Source organism: Malaya genurostris, chromosome 3, assembly GCF_030247185.1.
Source record: "Malaya genurostris strain Urasoe2022 chromosome 3, Malgen_1.1, whole genome shotgun sequence".
NCBI lineage: Eukaryota > Metazoa > Arthropoda > Insecta > Diptera > Culicidae > Malaya > Malaya genurostris.
In genome coordinates, this window is record NC_080572.1 from 240,217,893 (window position 1) to 240,239,944 (window position 22,052).

General features: G+C 35.2%; 1 protein-coding gene across 1 annotated transcript in view; it reads left to right on the top strand.

Moving 5' to 3' along the window:
- Positions 1 to 22,052, top strand: part of LOC131439367 (uncharacterized) — an 81,079-nt gene that overhangs the window by 48,844 nt on the left and 10,183 nt on the right. The window contains exon 3 of the mRNA XM_058610290.1: positions 15,707 to 15,938. Within this exon, the coding sequence (XP_058466273.1) occupies positions 15,707 to 15,938 (232 nt within the window). The remainder of the gene's footprint in view (positions 1 to 15,706; positions 15,939 to 22,052) is intronic.

A 22,052-nucleotide genomic window follows, 5' to 3' on the forward strand; every position in this document is an offset into this window, starting at 1 on the left:
TCGACTGTAATTTTCTCGTATTTGCTTGTTGATGTGATAAGCTTGGTGATTAAAAGATTTCAAAAAGGCTGGTGAATAATGTCACAGACATGACTGGAGGGCGTGAATACGAAAAAAATATCATTTATATTGGTTAATTGTGTTAATTACGCAACTTTTACTGCTTCGCTTCCAGAATTGTAACGGTACATTTATCTAAAGATTGAATTATTTGCGACAAATATTCTCAACCACAAAATTAGATAACGCGGAACGAATGAGAGTAAAAAATAGCAACAGATCAGAATTATTATATCGATTACATAAAATTTTGATGAGAAACATACAAAATTTTGATGTCACTTAGTATTTGCATATTTCAGTGATAGAAAATATCACAATACTGTGCGGGATTCAATTCTGCCATTCAGAAAAACCAAATTGTGGAATTCTCTACGATATTAAACACTATTCGGAGCATTTTTCTCGAACACAAAGCAGTCAAATGCTGGTTTTATTCGCACTCGTTTGGTGCGAATTTTGCATTGTGAAAAGTGTACTATGCTAATTAATTACTTTAGATTTGCACTAAACTGATGATTTGTATCTCCGATTCGCAAAGAAGCAATCTTTGTTGCTCTTTAGATACCATTTGGAGCCATTAGAAGGGCTGATTTTGCATAATGTTCCCCATTGTTGTACATTTTTTCGTTGTATTTTGTCCCAATACAAACGACCAGCAGCAGGATGACCCTCCCATTGGTTGGTGGGCTTGACGGTATTGCAAACATCATCACATACAATCAATTAGCGTTACAATTTGATAAAGATATGCGTTACAGCTTTTAGTTTCATAATTGAATTAAATGAATAATATATGGAACGACTTGAATAAGATGTTGATTGCATTACGCTCCAACATCCGGGGTTGGAGAGGCCGGTAGGGCTTAACTGAGCTCTTTTTTATGTTTTATTTTCATACTACCGGCCCTTATTACCAGTGTGAAGTGAAAATTAAGTAGAGTAAACGTATCCCAATTGGGTTCCATAAAATGAACGGTAAATGAACGGTAAATCGAGTCCATCTTTGACGTTTATTGGTGGTTTATGTACCATGGAATACTGTGGAATGAAATAGAATATTGTAGAATATAATAAAATAATAATGACCGAACCAATGAGCAAACCACTGATAGCTGTCAAAGGATGTTCATCCAGTTTGTATTGTGAGGATGTATCGTTTATGACCTGATAGGTGAGATGATGTGTGAATGAAATGTAAGAGTAAGTGCATGCAAGAACTTACCGTTCAGCTCAGGACTAACGATCGACCAATAGAAGAGATAGAAATTGGGTAACGGTACCCCCATTCATCTCAAATCCATTAGTCATTTCATGTACGAAAACCATTAGTTAGAGTGAGATCTGTTATCTCTGTTTGATAGATTAATTTCAAGAGTAACATGAAATTTGGAGCATTTTTTTTTTGTTTTTTTCGTTAAAACAGCAGTATTGAATCATTTCCGAACTACTTTTATGTGCCATTGCTTCTTACAGACGAGGCAAAGATTTTGTATTCGATTTTATCTCAATAAATTTATTGAAAGTCGAGTAATCGGTAAAATAACATGGTGACTCTACTATTGAGATGACTAAAGGCACACAAATTTTAGTTAGAATCTATTAGAATAGAAATAGTAACTCAATGTTGTGATGCTTGCTTGTGGAATACATGTAGGTATATATGCATGTGTGTATGCGTGTGTGCATGTATGTGTTTTTGTGTGTACAACATACATTATACCGTTTCCTCGGGTGCGTTGTATCAAATTGGTTGTGACACATTTCGATTGTGAGTCAGTGTACCAGATGTTCAAAAGTGCCTGAGCGGATGGTAATACTGTCAAGGATCAACCGAAGATAACGAAATGTGAACATGCTGTAGCAATACTAATAAAACCCAAGTGTTAATATCATTTAAATAAAAACGCATGTCCTCAGTTCTTATCCGTCAAACCATGATGAGCTGCTCTACAAAGATCAAACAAACACTAATTTTTTTTTTGGAAACGGATGACTGGATGAGGAACAAGAAATACGAAAAAGCTGAAAGAATTAGAAAGAAATATTGGTAAGAACATAAACACCACTGTATACAACTAACTTTTACATTTAAGGCAACAACATAGCATGCCAGCGAAAGTACGGAGTGAAAAATGACAACAAAAGACACTTACGAATGACAGCTGAATAGAACACTGGAATTAAGGTAAAACAGAATATAAACTATGAACAAAGGTAAGAAAACCAACATGAATAAATAATAGAAACTGTTGGGTAATAATATAATTTCCTCATATTGAAAGAGGCGTTTATATGGCGCGCATGCGCTAATTCGGCCTGATACAAATTAACGGGGAGGGCAATACATTTTGGACAGGGCTGTAAAAAGCTGATTGGAACCCTTTTCCCACCAAAATGTAATATAAGGAAACTATAAGGAATACAAACGACCAGCAGCAGGATAACACAATCGATCTTCTTTGAAGAAAAACTGGCTCGTCCCGCAATTGAATCAATACTGAACCTAATTCTTGGTACTGGTGCAGTTGTTTCATCTCCTGCTCGGTGAACTATGCAGGCTAGAACGAACGAATTAATGTGTTAACGAGAAAGGCGTCATGAGTTTTTCTCTTTGATACCAAACACTTCAGAAAACTTTAATTTTGAATTATTTGTGATTATGTCTGAAAATATTATCATAAAATTATGATCATTTTTCCGATGGCATACAATAAAAATGATGGTGATACGTTACATACAACAAACGATATTCACGATCAAAAACTTGTCTCAGAAGGTAAATTTTGAAAAAGCACGACAAAATAGCTCTTGAATACTCAAGATTAGTTTCCAATTTTCATTGCTGCGTTTTATTAGGTAAATATTTTTATAGCTTTCACTAAAATCGCGGACTGATGAAGCCATAGTGCGAACTCGAATCGCTGTATAACGTATTCCCAAGCGAAACTTAACGCTAAAAAAATAATTGCATGCATGCGAAACTTGACCACAAATTTGGTGTGAAGTAAGTAAAATAAGTGGTTGAATACCCAAATCTCATACACTTAGGCAAGCACTATGTATAAATATAATTGCATACATCTCGGCTGCTGGTATAATTATATAATATTCAAGTAATAAAAACAAATATACCATAAATGATTAAGGTCAACATTGTGTCCGGTGTTTTTCAAACTTTTACACAAAAACTGAAAGACTTACGTTTTGACGTTCGTATAAATCGATATACAATTATGGGTAAATGAGTATTTTGACGACTGATTGAACTGTTCTATAGAAATTATCAGTCATTCAAATTTTTGGTAGCCTTGGCTTGAGCAATCCAATGCGGCTGATTATTCTAGTTTTTGTTCCAAAAATTTGTGTTCGATCCAAAGATCGGTGTCCACTTTCCATAAGTACATTGCAAAATGGGATCCATTTGATGAGTGAAATAAAATTGTCTCGGCATTTTCAAGCGTCCTGTCGGAAACACTTTGTCACTGTGTTTTCCCTAGCAAATTGAAGAATTTCAGGCGCTTATTGTCGTCTGTGACCGCTTTTGGAAATCTGTGAAAATATGTGTCTTTTTTTTTCAAATATTTAAAAATATTGAGAATTTCGGTGCATTAAAAACTCGATAGGATTTGTCGGTCACGTCACATACAAGATTACATCTTTCGAGTCGGAATTGTTTGCCATAACTAAAATTCATCAACATTATTAGCTTTTTAATAAACCTAAGTTTATCGAAATTCGTTGAGTCATCGTCGTGAAAATTCAGCCGATGGAAGATGTGCAGTTACGTCACTTATACCAATATATCTCCGCAACCGAATTTGATCAATGATCCAATAGTAACTTTCAAACGAGTCTAAGCTTGTTAAAATCCGTTCAGCCATCTCCGAGAAAATGGAGTGGTCAAAATATCTGGTGCACACGCACATACGTACACATACAGACATTTTCCGATCTCGTCGAGCTGAGTCGAATGTGTCTCTGGAGTTCCGGTCAAAAGTCGGTTTTCCCTGTAATTCTATTGTTGTGCACTGATTATATCAGATGTAACAGTTCATTGTAAGTGAAAACTAAAGATTGAAGAATTGACATTCACCTGTACAATTTTCAATATAATGAAATATCGATATACTTTCTGATGGAACTTTTTTTTATTAAACCTATTTCGTATCATCAATACAGTAGAAGAAATTCGCGCGCTTTACGTCAAGCAAATCTGTCAAAAATGTCATCAATGAAACCGCTTCGACGTTGCAACTGAGATAGCCAAGGATGCCAGATCATTTTTTTACAAGGTCTCACAGCGCCAAACGTGACAGAGAGAGCAACAAATCTCAGAGTTGTGCTGAGTAATTTCCTCTCTTCTTGAATTTGTCCAGTAACTTATGTGTACGGAAAAGACAATAACACAGCGACAAGAGATGCTTAAAATTTTAAGTTGGATGTACATAAAAAAGTCCTGGCATTACATTCCTTTTGTGGAATTTGGCCTTTCTGTTTTAACAGATTTCGCAGCCGATTCTTAGTGTACAGAATATCATTGCATGGCTAGTACTATGGACCTACTGACACTAAGAATCCTGTTGGATGTACATAGCATGTGTTTAAATACACGCAATTTCGGTGCGCAAGTCAAAGTGCTCGAGTTCAGAGCGCCATGTATTGGCTAAAAATAGAATGCGGATTGGGATGCAGTGAATTCCTTCAATTGGACCGGTTGTGCAGTGCACGGGGTGCACATAAGGACGAAACGCCACTGATTCACCTAGTAGTGTGGTGATTCTATTTCTCAAATCAATCGTATATGATACTGTGGTATTCTTCTCTATAGAAAGGTTTTTAAAATTAAGTGTTTTCAGCATGAATCGCAAAGTATTGTTTACAATCGTCAAATTAATCAAAAAGATATTCATATTCAAACATATTCTTTTTCATAATTTTTCAGTTCACGATTCAGCACAGCAGATGCTCGTGTAAATTACACGAATCATGTTATGTCGTATTACCGCAATTCTTTTCATAAGTCATGTTTTTAGTTAAACTTTCTTCCATATTCCGAAAAGAGGTTGATTGCGGTTGAACAAAATCAATTTATATTATGTAGAAAACTTTTCGAAGTAGGTTACAAATAGCTTCAATGACAGTTCGAATCATGTTATACCGTTTTGTTACCTCGATTCTTCTCATAAGTCGTGCTAAAAAGACTAGTGCATTAATTCCTACTGTATGTACTCGGATCACTGAAGTTTTCTACGTGATATGGGTCAATTTCGATAGGTTGTACTGGATTGTAGATCAAAATTCATCTTGAAAAATTAAAATTTATTTTATTTTATGTTTCGTGTACGACTCATCAGTGCATAGCAGTTCATGTTGAGCTGCCACGCTACTCAGGATTTCAACATAAACCGCTAGGCAGACGTAAAGTTATGTCTACTTGAGACAAATATACTGTCCGAGTTACAGAGTTTTTACTGAAGAACGTAAAAGAATACCTCTGAATGGCCACAGTTTAAGGAACGGTACGGTCATGAAAACTATCTGTAATTTACGTTTTAGAGTTTCCGACGTAATATAAATTGTGTTTGATCAACCACAATCAGCCTCCTTCCGGAGAACAGAAGAAAATTTAATAAAGATACGAATCATGAAAATAATTGGGGTAAGCAGGTATTACATGCTTCCTAGAAACTATCTGTAATCTAATTTATGAAGGTTTATACGATACATAGAACCATTATCGACCCAAAAACTCGTCAGTATTTTCAGGAAATTTATTGAAGAATATGATTTGGGGTCTTCGATGTAATGTCTGAAAAACTTGAAAATAGGGAAAAAACGGCCAGGAAAGTGAATTTGGTGACTACTTTATCATCAACCGATTCTACAGGTTGGCCATTTGAAGTGGAAGCATCGGGCAACCCAGTAACTTTTGACAGAATCGACTAATGACATACCGTGTTGGAAGCGTCATCCCAAGACAATTTACACACCAAAAGAACTCGCCGAAACTGTTTAGCTTTACATTCAAAACGAGACCAACTTTTGACGTCATGTCAGACGAGGCACATTTCACGTTAAATGGATGCGTTAATAAGCATTCATTTAAAGTAAAATGTAAAATATGCTGCTAAAAACCCTCAATTATTTGATGAACAACCGCTATACGACCAAAAAAAATACAGTTTGGTATAGTGTTTGTGCGGATATGGTGATTGGTCCCTTTTGTTTCCAAGACGTTGATGAAGCAACGAAAATTGTTAATAGCGATCGTTATCGAGCCATGATAAATGATTTTGTGATGCTCATTGTTCGTGAAAATGATTTGAATGGCTACTGGTTTCAACGGGACGGTGCAACATGCCATACTGCTCAACTAAAAATCGATTTGTTGCGATCATTGTTCCCCGGACGAGTCTAGCGAAAAACGGCGATTTTGACTGACCCGCGAGATCACCCGATTAGACGCCACCAGACATTTTTTGTATGGCTCTTTGAAATTCAAGGTATAAACGATAAAAAAACCGCAAATCGTTGTGGCCATTTACGCGATATCATATTCAAAAAATAAGTGTAACATATCTCATTGAACAGAAATAAATTATAATCGAACATAAAATAAATAAAAATGTTCTTTTTTAATATTTTGTTCAGAAACAAATGCTTCTATTTTAAATTGCCCACCCTGTAGTAGCGAAGATGCGTAAAAGATACCTACATTCAAAATGATTTCATGGATTTTTATTAAATTATTAATAAAAGTCACGTTATTTTTGTCCACTGTGCAATGCTTTCGGAGACTTGCAACCAACAAAATACGTTTCTCGCTCCATTCTCGTCAATAACAAGTTTCACAACGTGAAGCATTTTCGTTCTATTATGGCAGTTATAATGCCGCTATTAAATAATGTCATTTAAAACGGTACCCAATATCGAATGCATGTAAACACCTCACTAGTGTAGCCGGTGTCGACAACAATTGAACTAAGTAGCAATTTTTTTTTCACTCCCGGTGCTTGTTATTAGGTCATTAAAATATAATTTGCAAAAAAAAACCCTTTCCACCTTTTGAATAAACAAACTGATGATGGATGGCAGTGGACAACGAAGCGGATTGATGTGACTGAACAAAAAAAAGGACAATTAGAATGCAATCTAGTGACCGATGCACAGAAATGTCGCAGTTCGCTGGGAGACGGTGCAGTCAGCCCTGCTGCATGTCATTCCGATGGGAACCTGTCATTAATCATTTCACCACGTACCCGGCTCGTTCAGCTGATGTTGGTTGCAGGTGGCGATTCAATAACGCCACCATCCGTCAACGAGGGACCACTCCAATTGAATAAGCACGTTCTCCCGTACTCCCCGGAGGCTCATTTGCCAGCCGCTGTTCCCGGTTTAAAGGGGGTATCAAGATAAATACTTGTTTGCTATCGACGTGTGTTTGACATGGTTTCGAGCTAACTAGCCTTGTGCTAAATGCGTCACAGCAACCGACCGACGACACCTGAGTGAATGAGAAGGCCACTCGGGGGGATGGAAGTCTCTGGTGGATGTATGAAAAGTCGATAAAAAGGGTTCCTATCTTGTGCATATATTCATGCACAAATTATGTCACGTTTTAAGAAATGGGCTGAGGGGTTTTGGCAAGACGTTACGTCATGTAAGTTTTGCTTTCTAAACCTCTTCGATTTTTATATAGTCATATTGACAAATTTACTATTTTACAATCTCAGAAAAACAGCCATTGTTGCAAAACAAAAAAGCAGTTTTCTCCGATGTGGATGAGTGAAAATTTAAAAGAACAAAGTCAGTTCATTTTGTTCATTTTTTCGAAATAAAATGATGTTTTGATGTGAATACGTTTCACTTTACTATCGGGCGCCTTTACAAAATTCGCTCTGTGGAAGAGCGGGTAGATCTTAATCGTAAGCATCCCGAGTTGTACTAAACGCAAAAACATAATTCTTTCACCATGCCATTAGAAATATGATCAGCAATTTATGATCAAATTTTCAACGGTGTGAGATAACATTAAATAACTCAAAAATGAAGTTTTTTCAATTTTTTGGAAACAATGAGGCAAACTCATCATTCCCTTATTCGTACCAGCAATGACGATTTTGAGATAGTTAGGCATATATCAGTCCCGATGTTCAGCTGGACGAATATAAAAGATAATATAAAATCGATGATTCCTTCTTGTGCTTTGAACGAATCTGTACGTATTGGTGAGGACCTTCCACCAACAGCAACAATAACAGAAATTCGGTGTGTCGAACATTTGCCTTCCCAACTAGTAGCAGAAGCAACATTATCAGTAATTGCATCGCTGCAATTTGTAATTGAATTCTGAGAATGTCCCAGGTTCTGAATGTAGTCCTTTAAATTCAGTTTCAGCTTTTAAATCCTGAATTTAGAATCATGTAAATTTTATTCGCATTAAAGACCTCCAGTTATGTCTGTGGCATAACCCACCCACCTTTTGTCGTAAATAAGACTTACGAGGTCTGTTCAAAAAGTTCCCGGAATTTTTTAATTGCGCGCGTCTGGAGAGTCCGGTGGTCAAATTTTTTTTTATTGTGTTGGTACATATGTCCCTAATGTATGGTGAAATTTTCAGCTGTATTCATTGTTTACATTCTGTCTTGTAGCGGCTGGTGTAGACGTGTTTTTTTGAGCTCGGCGATTTTTGTCTGACGTTGGGTGCTTCCACGTGGACGATTGTGCTTTTGTTTCGATATCATAAACGTACACCCATGTTTCATCACCAGTTATGACCCTTTCAAGTAAATTTAGATCGTCGTTGACGTCGTTTAACAGCTCCTGAGCGATGGTAATGCGTTTGTTTTTTTGATCAAAATTCAGCAGTTTTGGAACGAATTTTGCTGCCACTCGTTTCATGCCCAAAACATTTGAAAAAATATGATGGCATGAGCCAACTGATATGCCAACTTCATCAGCAACTTCTCTAATAGTGATTCGGCGATCATCCATAATCATTTTTTCCACTTTTCCCACATTTTCATCGATTATTGACGTGCTGGGTCGACCGGAGCGTTCGTCGTCTTCAACGTCTTCGCGGCCATCTTGGAAACGCTTATACCACTCGCAAACACTTGTTTTTTTCATAGCAGACTCACCGTAGGCTCTCTGTAACATTTCGCACACTTGGTTACACTGTATTTCATTTTTCACGCAAAATTTAATACAAATTCTTTGACTCTTCAATTCTTCCATTGTTTAAACTAACAAAAATCGCCGAGCTCAAAAAAACACGTCTACACCAGCCGCTACAAGACAGAATGTAAACAATGAATACAGCTGCTTAGCGGTTCAAATTGAACTGCCGAGTTTAGCACTAAGCAGTTCAATTTGAACTGCTCTGCACTGATGAGTCAAAGACGAAACGTAAAACTAATAAAAACGGTTATGTGCCCTAGCACAAAATTTAGCTAACCCCTAAATGACCTAACCTGCATCGGCCAGAAATAGTCGAAAACACGTTTTCGTTCGGCACGTCAGAAAAGACATTGCACTCCGTTGCAAAACAAAAAATGTTCTGTAAGTAGCAGAAACTTTACGTCTGCTTAGCGGTTCAAATTGAACTGCCGAGTTTAGCACTAAGCAGTTCAATTTGAACTGCTCTGCACTGATGAGTCAAAGACGAAACGTAAAACTAATAAAAACGGTTATGTGCCCTAGCACAAAATTTAGCTAACCCCTAAATGACCTAACCTGCATCGGCCAGAAATAGTCGAAAACACGTTTTCGTTCGGCACGTCAGAAAAGACATTGCACTCCGTTGCAAAACAAAAAGTGTTCTGTAAGTAGCAGAAACTTTACGTCTGCTTAGCGGTTCAAATTGAACTGCCGAGTTTAGCACTAAGCAGTTCAATTTGAACTGCTCTGCACTGATGAGTCAAAGACGAAACGTAAAACTAATAAAAACGGTTATGTGCCCTAGCACAAAATTTAGCTAACCCCTAAATGACCTAACCTGCATCGACCAGAAATAGTCGAAAACACGTTTTCGTTCGGCACGTCAGAAAAGACATTGCACTCCGTTGCAAAACAAAAAGTGTTCTGTAAGTAGCAGAAACTTTACGTCTGCTTAGCGGTTCAAATTGAACTGCCGAGTTTAGCACTAAGCAGTTCAATTTGAACTGCTCTGCACTGATGAGTCAAAGACGAAACGCAAAACTAATTAAAAAATTCCGGAAACTTTTTGAACAGACCTCGTACTTCGCTATGGGGCGCATTTTCAAAATCTTCCCTGTACAAGAATGGGTAGAACTGATTCTTGAATATCCTTTGCTGTATTTAAGGCAGCATTATAATTTCTTCTCCATACCATCGGTAATATATTCAGTAATTTATGATAAAATTTTCAGTTGTATGAGACAGACAGACTTACTACTCCCTCCTCGTTATAAACAATCTTATGACATCATTATTTCTACGTAATCCTTCAAGATTTTCCATCTGATAATGATTATTTCATAACGAAAGGCTGTTTAACATCATAACTACAGTCGTACTATAGAATAACTTTTTTGTCGTGAATACGACTTACTTTACTATGGGGTGCCTTTTCAAAATTAGCCATATGGAAGAATGGGCAGAACTTAATCGTGAATATCTCGACTTGTATTAATGGTAGCAACATAATTCTTTCACCATTTCATCAAAAATATGATCAGGAATTTAGGATAATATTTTGAACAATGTGAGATAACTACAAACAACTCAAAAATTATTTTTTTTTAAATTTGAAAATAATGCGGAAAACTCTTTACTTTCGCTTTGATTTTTCGCGCAAGGACGACGATTTTGAGGCAGTCAGGCACATATCTTCAACTGAATGCGTATAAAAGGGAAACCGTGGTCGAAAATCGATCATTTCTTTTCGTGCGTTCGGTGGAAGCAGACGTCGTGGGAGTTGAACCATCAACCAGCAGCGACGGAGAGTGCACCTTTTGCGTGGTTAAAACCTCAAACGCTCAGGTAGCAACTCTCATTCGCTTGCTGGCCATCAAGACGAGAAGACTGCTCAGGTAGCAACTCTCATTTGCTTTTCGGTAGTCGTAACGAGAAGTTCAAATTTCAGATATTAGTTCCGCAATATAGGTTTAGTATTCAGAGCCTGCGTGCTGAAACTGTATTCCGGAACTAATTTCAGTTTCGAAATTGCAGTTCTAGAATTCAAACTGGATTCTGAGTCTGTTATTGGTTCTAAATTTAGTTCTTGAACTCAGGGTCCAGTTCTTTATTCCAGACTTCTTCTATTCGGTTCTTTTTAGAACCATAATAATACTCGTAAAGAATTATGCGGAAATTTACTTTACTGTACTCTATACAACTCATTCTGGTAGTCATGGCGGTCTTCAAATTTCAGAGCTTAGTTTCGGAATATGGGTTTAGAATTCAGAGTCTGCGTGTTGAACTAACTCAACTCGTCACTCTTCATCACGAACGCTTCCATAAAAAGTTCTTTTCAGAGCCACCATTTTTTATTATAATGAACTATACTGCTTATTTTATAATATTTAATTGCGTTTCAGAATGTTTAATGTAACTAATATGTAATTTAGTCTAGGCGCATCGTTTAAATTTCTAGTAATGAAAGAGGGGAAAGTTGCACAATTCAAACAATCGATCAATTACCAATTCGAATTCGGAAGCATAAATAAAGCGTGTCATATTCGTATTCACGACATCCAGTTATGTCTCTGACATTACACACCCGTACTTTTTTATATAATTCAATTAACCCCGGCTTTAACTATTCTGGTCGTTCACCCAGGAGGAAAACCTATAGAATAACGGTTCAGTTAATACAAATGTTGTAAACTTTTTTCCATAATCTTCGGTCCACAGTTTCCTCAATTTACATAAAAAATGCACATTGGTTGTATGATTTCGTCAATTCAGATCAATGTTGAGAATCTTTATTCCTTATCATACTATTATATTGAGAATACTTATCTCCTCTTGTGAATATTTTTGTGAACCTTTTTTCATCAGCCTATACTGTAAAATCTAATAAAGATACAAAAACTCGTTCAAGACTTGAAATGTGCGTCTTTTCCTTAGCTTTCAAATAAGCGATTCCAAAAAAACAACCTTTGAAGTTAGTTTGATGGAAAAAGTTAAAAATTATTAAACAAATAAAAAAATTCAAACTTGGGCATAATTTTTTTTCTGTTTTTCAAATTGCCTTTTTAGAATGAACCATATTTGCCCTCCGGTTATCTTACCGAATTGAAACAAAAATGTTTTGCTAGAAAACTAGAGTATTCGTAAGACAGCGCATACGATGAACACATCAAGATATTATGTTACGAAAGTAGGTAATCTCGTGGGAAAAAAGGATTATTGCGATTCCGAGAACAAGTAAAAACTAATTTTTTTAATCAAACTTTTGATGTCTTTATATTAAAGATCATGAATGTTCATATTTTACAGAAAAACAATTTCCCCTGAAATAATAATTAAAGTCATACAATTTTACACGGTGCACACAAAATATCATTTGCTTGCAGAGAATCGAATTTCTCAAGAAGAGACTCGACACAACGAATGTTTTTGATTTTTGAATTCATCTTTACACCACGATCTTAACTGAAACGTTGCTAATAATAAACTGTCAAAATTAGCATTCGATCAGTGGCGCAACATATGTCGACAAGTTAGGCTTGTATTCGAGCGAGTTGCACTGCAGTACGCTCCGCACGTGCGGGTCGTGATTGAAAAATTCACTGCTCCGAAAGTATTAATCTTTCCACTCTGAAACTTTTCCGACATTGAGTTAAACCCCTAAGGCTTCTTTTTTCAACTAAAAAAAGAAAAAAATAGGCCCAAGTTGAAATATTTATTTTATTTGTTTATTAATTTTTAACTTCTTTCATGAAACTAACTTTCAAGGTTGTTTTATGGAATTGCTTATTTGAAAGCTAAGGAAAATACGCACATTTCTTGTCTTGGACGAATTTTTGTATCTTCATTAGATTTTACGAATCCGATCATCTCATAAAATGCAATGATTTTTAAATATTCTAAAAATTTTTGAGTTCAAGGTTTCAAATTCAAACAGCCTAAGATTCTAAGAATTTTTTTTTTCGTTGTATCTTCTCATTTTTAATTTATGAGTTTTGTATACCTGCATGTTTCAGATACAACAATTTACCATAAAAATGTTTTGACACTTTCCAAAGGATACCTCTGAAAATACAAAAATTCAAAATTTTGCGTCATAAATCAAAAATATTCGGTTTCATTTGATTTTTTTACGTGTTATACGTCGGTCGTCGTCATCATTTTATTTGCAGTGTCATGAACAATGGAATTATTCCAAATTTTTAGTAAGATTCGAAATAAATGTATTTCTATTATGTTTGTTTATAATAAATAGGCATAGAATTCGCTTAAAAAAAATTTTTTTTTCGAGGTGTGGAAAGCATGTCAGTTGTTTTATTCATATTCACGTCATTCAGTTATGTCCCTGACCAGAGCTTAAAATTGTCACACATTCTCATTGAAAGAAACCATTCCTGCAGTCTCATTTTCAATGTTTCACTGTCTCATTCGTAAATGACCGACACCAGAACAAACGAAGAGAGACGAAGCATTTTCGTTTCTAATCGAAAAAAATTAGAGAACATAATTGCTAACGTCACTCTTTTTTCTGTGACAAGACGAAACCAAACTAACGTCTTCAAGTAGCAACAGCAGAATTTCAATTCTCATTCTTTCATCGATGTATTGAAAATATGTGACGCTTGGCTATAAAAAGAGACTAAAATATGGCAAATCAAAGTAATTACATCCCAGAACTTCTTTGGAAACCAAAACTACTACAAATTCTAGCACCAACAGATAAAACTTATCGTGAAACCTTTTTCTGTCGTTTTCAATTCTCACAGCTTTGGTTGAATATCGACACTGCATACTATGGGATTTTCACTGAAAACTGCAAATGACTGAAAGGGCAAATGAAAGGAAAAACACAATTTTGAAACTACTGTCCCGTTTATGTCATTGACTGGACATGGATTTCGTTCTCATAGTTTGCAAGCGAAGCTGAGAGTGACAGTAATTTCTTGTCATTTTCGTCTATTTTTCAGTCAATGAAAATTACTTTTATTAACTCTGTCCCTGACATTACCCACCCGTACTTTTTTCACAAAGTTTTTTCTAGTGATAGCGGAGGAAACTGCTTTTGCGTTTTCCAACAATGGCTGTTTTCCTAAGGTTGTAAGTAGAACCTTAAACATTCCATTTCTCATTGAAAATATAACACGTAGGTCAATAAGTCTTCGATCTGTCAGACAGACGGCGAGACTAATAAAAAATCCCTCTAGTGTTCAATAGAAACACCCTGTAGATGTCATCTGTTAAAATTCCATGTCATTGGGTTCACTACCCGATCAGATGCGTTTATATAAATTGTATCAAATTTTGATTTTATAAATAACACAAAATCCATCAGAATTTGATATAAATTCACTATGGATAGTTGTTAAAATATCAAGATTTTATATCAAACATTTGTGTCATTTGTATCTGATTATATCTAAGATTATTTTAATGTGAAATAAGATTGTTATATCTTAATTGATTTGAAATTGGGTACAGTAGATTGAAGTTCATTTAATTTTTCTTTCAGTAAGAGAAAAAAAATTATAATTTAGCTATAATGTTTGAAACACAAAATTTCTTGATCATATTTTTATATATAAATAAATATCACTACTGTAAATCAAATTTTGGTACAATTTACACCGAATTACCTATGGAGTGCAAAACTGTACATCTTAATTATATGTCTTTTTTGGTATAAACATCAAAACGAGATACAATTTCAATACAATTCAGATATGGTTTTCTGATCGGGTAGTGTATTAGTTATTGTGGTTTCACTGATGCTACTTCTGAAATTTTAAAAACAATCGAAAAACAAATGGAATGGGAATGAAACGGATCAAATGAAGAAACAGCCCTACTTAAAACAAATCAATCAAATTATTTGCTGAATTTAAACGTGTACGTGCAAATACCGTTGTTTTGTTAGTTGCCTCGTTTTCTCATAACTGATCACAATCATTAACGTGTTTGGTCATGATTGAGTGTCATAAATTGGAATTTTTTACGTCGATTTATTACAATGGATGAAACGTGGATCCATCATTTTACATCGACAGTCAGTCGAGTGTACAGCAGCTTATGAAAGCCGACCAAATGAACAAACCATTTTCAACAGGCTGGACGATTCATTTCGTTAAGTATGCAGTTCAACAGACGCTCAACCTCCAACAAATTCTTCCCACTTTCTTACTGGGGAACCAGCGATACGGAGTGATAATGCACTGTACGTAAAGTATGTCTTAGCGTACCGGTGTTAATTTTAGAACCAATATTTTCAGTAAGTCTACCAGATGCCAAAGCAAATCCTACGTTATCAATCGAAGAATGACGTGCTTCGTAGTATCTAATTGAAACAGACGTGGGATAACAAGTATCAGCCTATCAGATGAAATATTTTTCGAGAACAGAACATTTGCGCAAATGTGTTGTAATATGTCGATTTTAAAAATCACGATTAGTAGCATTTTTCATCCATTTATTTTTTCTTTCTTTCCCTCAGATACGGTTCCAGCAGTAGTCAAGCATCCCAGAGCAGCGGTGACATCTGCCGCATATGTCACTGCGAATCGGACCCGCTGAATCCGCTGCTCACACCGTGCTACTGTTCCGGCAGTCTCAAGTTCGTGCACCAAACCTGCCTGCAGCAATGGCTCACCGCGTCGGAGACAAACGCGTGCGAACTGTGCAAATTTCCATTCATCATGCACACGAAAATCAAACCATTCAACGAGGTAATTTATGTTCGGAAGCTACTGGATTATCGTCATATTGAATATTCCACCAAATGCAGAACCGACAATTCGAAATTTTAATGATTGATAACACGATTTATCTGCATTTATACTTTTTTTCTGTACTCAATGCCGATTAAGCCGATAGATATCTATTTTCAGGGGCTAGGGTTTTTTTTCAACGTTTCACATCTAGTTCTATTTTACTAAACTATTTCGTCACTTAAAGAACAGTGTTTCCAAAAAAATTCTCTCATAATTGTACGACACACTTTGTAACACTCATGGAGAATATTGTGAAAACTTTCCAATGACACCCTCCATGACGGGTATTTTTGATGAAATTTTGATGGAAGTCACAGAAATTGTTCACTTTACTTACAAAAAAACAAATTCTTTTCGATAGAAGACGAGAACTGATATACTGCAGAAGGATGCAAATAGCACACCGAAATACTGGTATCTGTCTCTGTTACTATTTCGTGACGTTAGTAGCGAAATAGTGAAGACTCTTAAATATAATGGAATCAAATGGAAACAATTTGTTCTTTCGATCGATTTAGTTCATTCCATTAACCGCTGAAAAAAGTAATTTTTGGTTTAATTTTTTCCGGTTCTTGCATTTAAAGTTTTTCTGCCGTCTGTCACTGTGAAACGCAGCATGGATCAAACCGCCCGTAACAAACAAGTAAACCATGCTTCGTCCGCAGCGGCAGTCGGTAAAAAAACTTTGAATAAGTTACAAGAACCGAATAAAAGCATTGGTTTCGAAAGAATCGGGTAATTTTTTGTCTGGTTTATGCATTCAACGTTTTTTGTTTGTCCGGTTCTTGCAAAAAAAATGTTTTTAAACGATTGTTGAATAGCGAAATTAGTGCTTGGTTTTTGCATTCAATGATTTCACCTTGTTTTTGCCTTCCAAAATCGGGCAACGACTTTCTATTTCATCTGAGCTTCTATTTCCATCTCATCCCTTCATCTCATAACTTTGAACCTGAATCATATTTTTCAGCATGCCTGAAAACAATGAACTTCTCATAATATTACGATTTTTTTTTCAATTTCCATCAACAAGTATTTTTTTCCGTGACATTAGTTTCATTATATTATTGATATTTGTATTTCAATAAAACAGTTTCGGCTTCGAATATATGTAGAAAAGTGCTTGTGGAAACACGTACCGCGCAAAATAATACCATCAAAACGTTTCGTGCGGCCAGTGTACACTCTTCCATTCGATTCATTTTTACTTAAAATCAAGCTATTTCATTAGACCGCACTCGATTTCGAAACGCTTTAGTTTGTTGACCTATCTCAATTTGTTCATGAGTTACAAAACTCTTTGCGGGTTTTCATAGATTTTTTCCTACTGTACGCTGGTGAGTGTGTGTGTTTCATCGGTTGTGCATCTGATATTTTTATATTTTTAAAAGGACCACTCCAAATTAAGCTTACAGTAAAATTTTAAATGTAAAACGAAAGAAAAAAACGACCCAATAATTATTAAAAGTCGTACTAATTCCAAATTAGTTCTAAAAATATCGTGTGTTGTCTCACAGTTGGCGTTGGCCCCTTTTAAAAATAATTCTGACTTTTTGAACCTACCTGTTTGTGAGAAAATTTGGCAGCCGGCAGAAGCCTGGCAAGATTCCGGCTGCTGTCGAAATTTTGTAGGCGAAATTACGTCCTTCTCTCGCCACGTCACGTCTTGCAAGATCACTTTTCCTTCCTTGTTTTCTGTTCGACTTCATTTGATATTCGTCAATCCTGCACGTAGGGTAACGGCTCCCTATTTCATCTCATTAGTGAAAACCTTATATCAAACACCTGATTTAGCCAACCAAATCAGCAAAAAGCACCAGTCTGTTCCTAATTTCATCTCAATGGATTTTTATTCCTTCTATCGTTGGCCCTATATTCATCCTATTAATTAGCAATTGCGATAGCAATCAAAACAAAATATTGCACTATTACACTCTCAGTTTCAAAATATCAATACTCTTTGTAAAAGGACTCAAGGTCTGAGGACGCAGGGCCACGTGTTGGGTTTTAAATCGACCACGTGGCTCGCTCGATTTCCTTTGCGCATCGTATTTCTCTTGTACTCTCTCGTATATGAGCAAACTGTACCGGGCATACATTTTAATATTTTGATCAGAAGTTTTATCACATTAATCTATCGTATGGGTTGGACATTACATGGATTTCAATGAACAATAAAAAAAATATTCAACTTTCACAAAGATTGAATCTGTGTGTTTAGCAGCCTTGTCGAGCACATTTTATTTCTCTCTCTTTTTTCAGAATGCTATCAGGAAACCAAAGAGAAAAAAAATGGTGGATGCATTGAAACTGACTTTGTTTCACAGAAAAATACAAGACTTTATTTTTATCGCGATAACATATATGTTTTTATGTACTAATCGCATCTAAACTAAATTATCTAGACTTTGTCACGGTAGATTTATGATGCAAGCCTTCAAAGCCGAGATATTCGATGAACAAGTAGAGGTATGCATTTCCGAGCGTTCCAATTTTCAGCAGTTCTTCAGTCAGAAAAAAATACAACACGACCGCTAAACTCAATGAATCATTCTGAAAATTTCACAGAATATTCTCAACTATATTTCGAAGACATTGTCAGGTGGGTTTTTCTATATTCTGCACTGTTTCCAAGAAAATTGAATTTGAAACGGGAAAATAGCAAAAAACCTACCACTTAACGGTACTGTCCTCAGCCCTTAACGCCAACTGTGAGACAACACACAATATTTTTAGAACTATTTTGAAATCATTATGACGTTTAAAAATTTCGGTCGGTTTTGTTACCTTTAGTTTTACATCCAAAATTTTACTGTAAGTTAAATGTGGATTTTCCCTTTTAAAAATATGAAAATATCATATGCACAGCCGATGAAACCAGAAATGCCAGATTTATCTCTATTATTCAGATTTTTACTTGCGAATGCAGATTTCAAACAGAACACAGATTTTGTTCAGATTTCCTGAACTCAATACAGATTTCACAAAAAATTGGATGGAACAAATTAGAGAGCTCTTTGGTAGCAGTGATTAGATAAAAGTTTCGTAATCAATGGACGTATCACAAATTGATCTGAAAATATTAAAATGGTGATCAAACCCCACATCAAATTACCAAGTCAACAACTTGAATGTATATGAAATTGATATCATATTTTGTTGATTCTGATTGTTGATGACAAATTGCAAACAGGTAATTTCGTCGTCGTAGAGTGAATTATGAATATTGAACGCTTATTGAATTACTCATTTTGAATCCATAAAATGTTGGAATAACATTACCTCAACATATTTTCTTTATAAACATTTCGATTATATAGTGAATACAGATAAACACAGATTTTTCATTCAGGGTAATACAGATTTTCTACGGAAATATCTGGCAACTCTGAATGAAACACACACGCTAAAGCAGTGTTATGTTGGCATTTATCGGAATAAAATCAGTGCTACTAGATTTACCATTATGGTTTCTTCATTCGTATTTAACGCGCTCTTTCTAGTAATATTCAAAGCCGAAACAGTTCTATTGAAATATAAATAACGTTAATATAAGAAAAATTATGTCTAGAATACTAAAAAATAGTTGTTGGTGGTAATTTAAAGAATAAAAGGAAAAAATAATAATATTTTTTTAATAAAATTATTAGAAAACTTGGCAACCTTGCATTACGAAATCAGATGAAACCAAAGCGCAATCAAGTGAATTAAGTGCAAACTTTCATCTTATATTTTTGAAGATATTCATTGCTTAGCGGTAATTTTAGATAATGTTTTGAGACGAATCAATTAGTAAATATTCAGAAACATGACGGATTGTAAAACTTGAGACGAAAATGTTTCCTAAATTGGAAGTGAATTAATTTTTAAATGAAATAAAACGATAACTGAATGATTTAAAACCATTTTTAATACGAAAGTGTGGCTAAAACCTTAATAAACCTTTGAAATATTTCACAGTTTGGTTCAGGTACGTTAAATGATATGATTCATGTTCAAAGCTATGAAATGAAGGAATGAGATGAAATTAGTAGCTCAGATGAAATAGGGAGCCTACATCTAAAAATGAAAACGAGTCTTGAGACCAGGTAAATGAAATGAAAATACTGGTATATTGAGAGAAAAAGCTTTGCATATCATGTTTGTTAGTGCAAAAGCTATGTTATTGCCGTTCATCTAAATTTCCAATGAAAAAAATTAAACCAAAGGTGCCAAAAATTGTAAAACTCGATTCAAAACTGTCCTGGCAGTCTTGTATGGCAAAAATCCGGCAGAACGGTTCTGTGTTAATAACAACTAGGCGAAATTCTCTGCCGGAAAAGCTAACAGGCCACATGCAAGCGGGTAATAATTCAATATTTTGTTTTGATTGCTATTGGCACATTGTCGCAAAGCTGATTTACCTGTAGCGACACCTGCCAATGAAAAATGGTACCAAGAAAAGGAGGATTCTTTTGGAAATTTTCATATCGACAGTAATGATTTGAAACATTTTTATCGTTTATTCAATAGTACAAATAGATATGAGCAATAAAAGTACACTCGGAGTAGAAAAAAATCAATTTCAAAGTGATTACTACTACTTATTTTAGTGTAAACTACGATTAAACATGGAAAATCTTCAGAAATGTGTGAAATATGGTAAGGTTAGGTTTTTTCGGATCAACATTTTTTTAAAACAGAAACCAGTGTAAAGTTGATTTCTTGAGTACTAGAATGTATAGCGATCGAGTATTATTTATTTTGGATACTTTATTTGTTATTTCCAGGCATTAGAAAAATGCTATCAAACCAAGTTTAAGCACAGACTAACAGACATGACAGTATGAGTAAATTCTTATAAAAATAATTTTTCGTGATGCACTAGTTCCACCTATATTGTACTGCGCGAACTATTTACTATCGGTACACCCCTTGTGTTACGTAAAAGTTTTTTTACTAGTTGGTTTCCCCTCGTTTGTCAGCACCGATCAGCTGCTTGCAGGGATGCCTGATTTCATCAAAATTTTTGAAAATGAATCGTCACAATAAATTATTGGATTACGTTGATAATATATTTAACTTTTTCGCGATGTTGGAAGGTAACCATTTATTTGACTCAACGTTGTTCATCTAGACTATTTTTTATTGTGTTGGTAGTTTTCACCCGAAATTAAGTGGCGGCAGACCAGAAGCAAGTGAATATGTATTAAATCTGTATCCTGCATGAAATTCGCATGGACGTATACAAATCAATACATTACAGGTAATTCTGCATGAATGGCAACTCTGTTGGTAAATGAAAAAAATAAACACAGTCTAGATGACAGACAGGATGTTTTTGATAGGTTAACGTGGCGCCATCATGACACATGTGAGTACTGTCCCAAATAAAGGAATATTCGAAATGACCGTTAAAATGATTGAAGAATCTAATTTGAGTGTCCTGTCTGTTAGTCTGTGGTTTAAGGCTCTATTCTGAATAACCGGTAGATTTCGCACAATGAACTAAGATCAACATTACCACCTCAGAGTAAAAACTTTTTCTTCAACTTTTACTATGATTTTTCAAATGAATTTACCCGTTTTCATAAGAAATCGTTGAAAAGGTGGAGTAATTAGAAATTTTCCTACCGATTTGACAGCTCTTGCTGAAAGTATCATCTCTAAACAAGCAGCGCCTCTACATTTCAGTATTGCGACAATATGCCAATTGGGCATCTAACGCAAAACTATTTTTTCCTGACGCGCCATCTAAGTTTCATAATTTGAACCTTTCTTAGGATGACGATTGAATTTTGCACGGGCTGTAATGGGGAACTCATATAATTTCAATTAGATTGTAAAATTTAGGATTTGTTACAAAAACTGTTCATTTTCAATGTAAGAAAACTAATTTTCTTTTATTTCGTGTAATCATTTTTGATTTTATAAGATGATATGTATACAAATTTTGAGATCCGGAATTTGTTTCGGTTCGGTTGAGGTTATTTTGAACTCTAGAGGAATGAATCAATAGGCGGTAAAACACTATTTCTCATCATAATATAACATATTTGGTTCGGTTTGCGCATCTATACGGTCCTTTAAGTA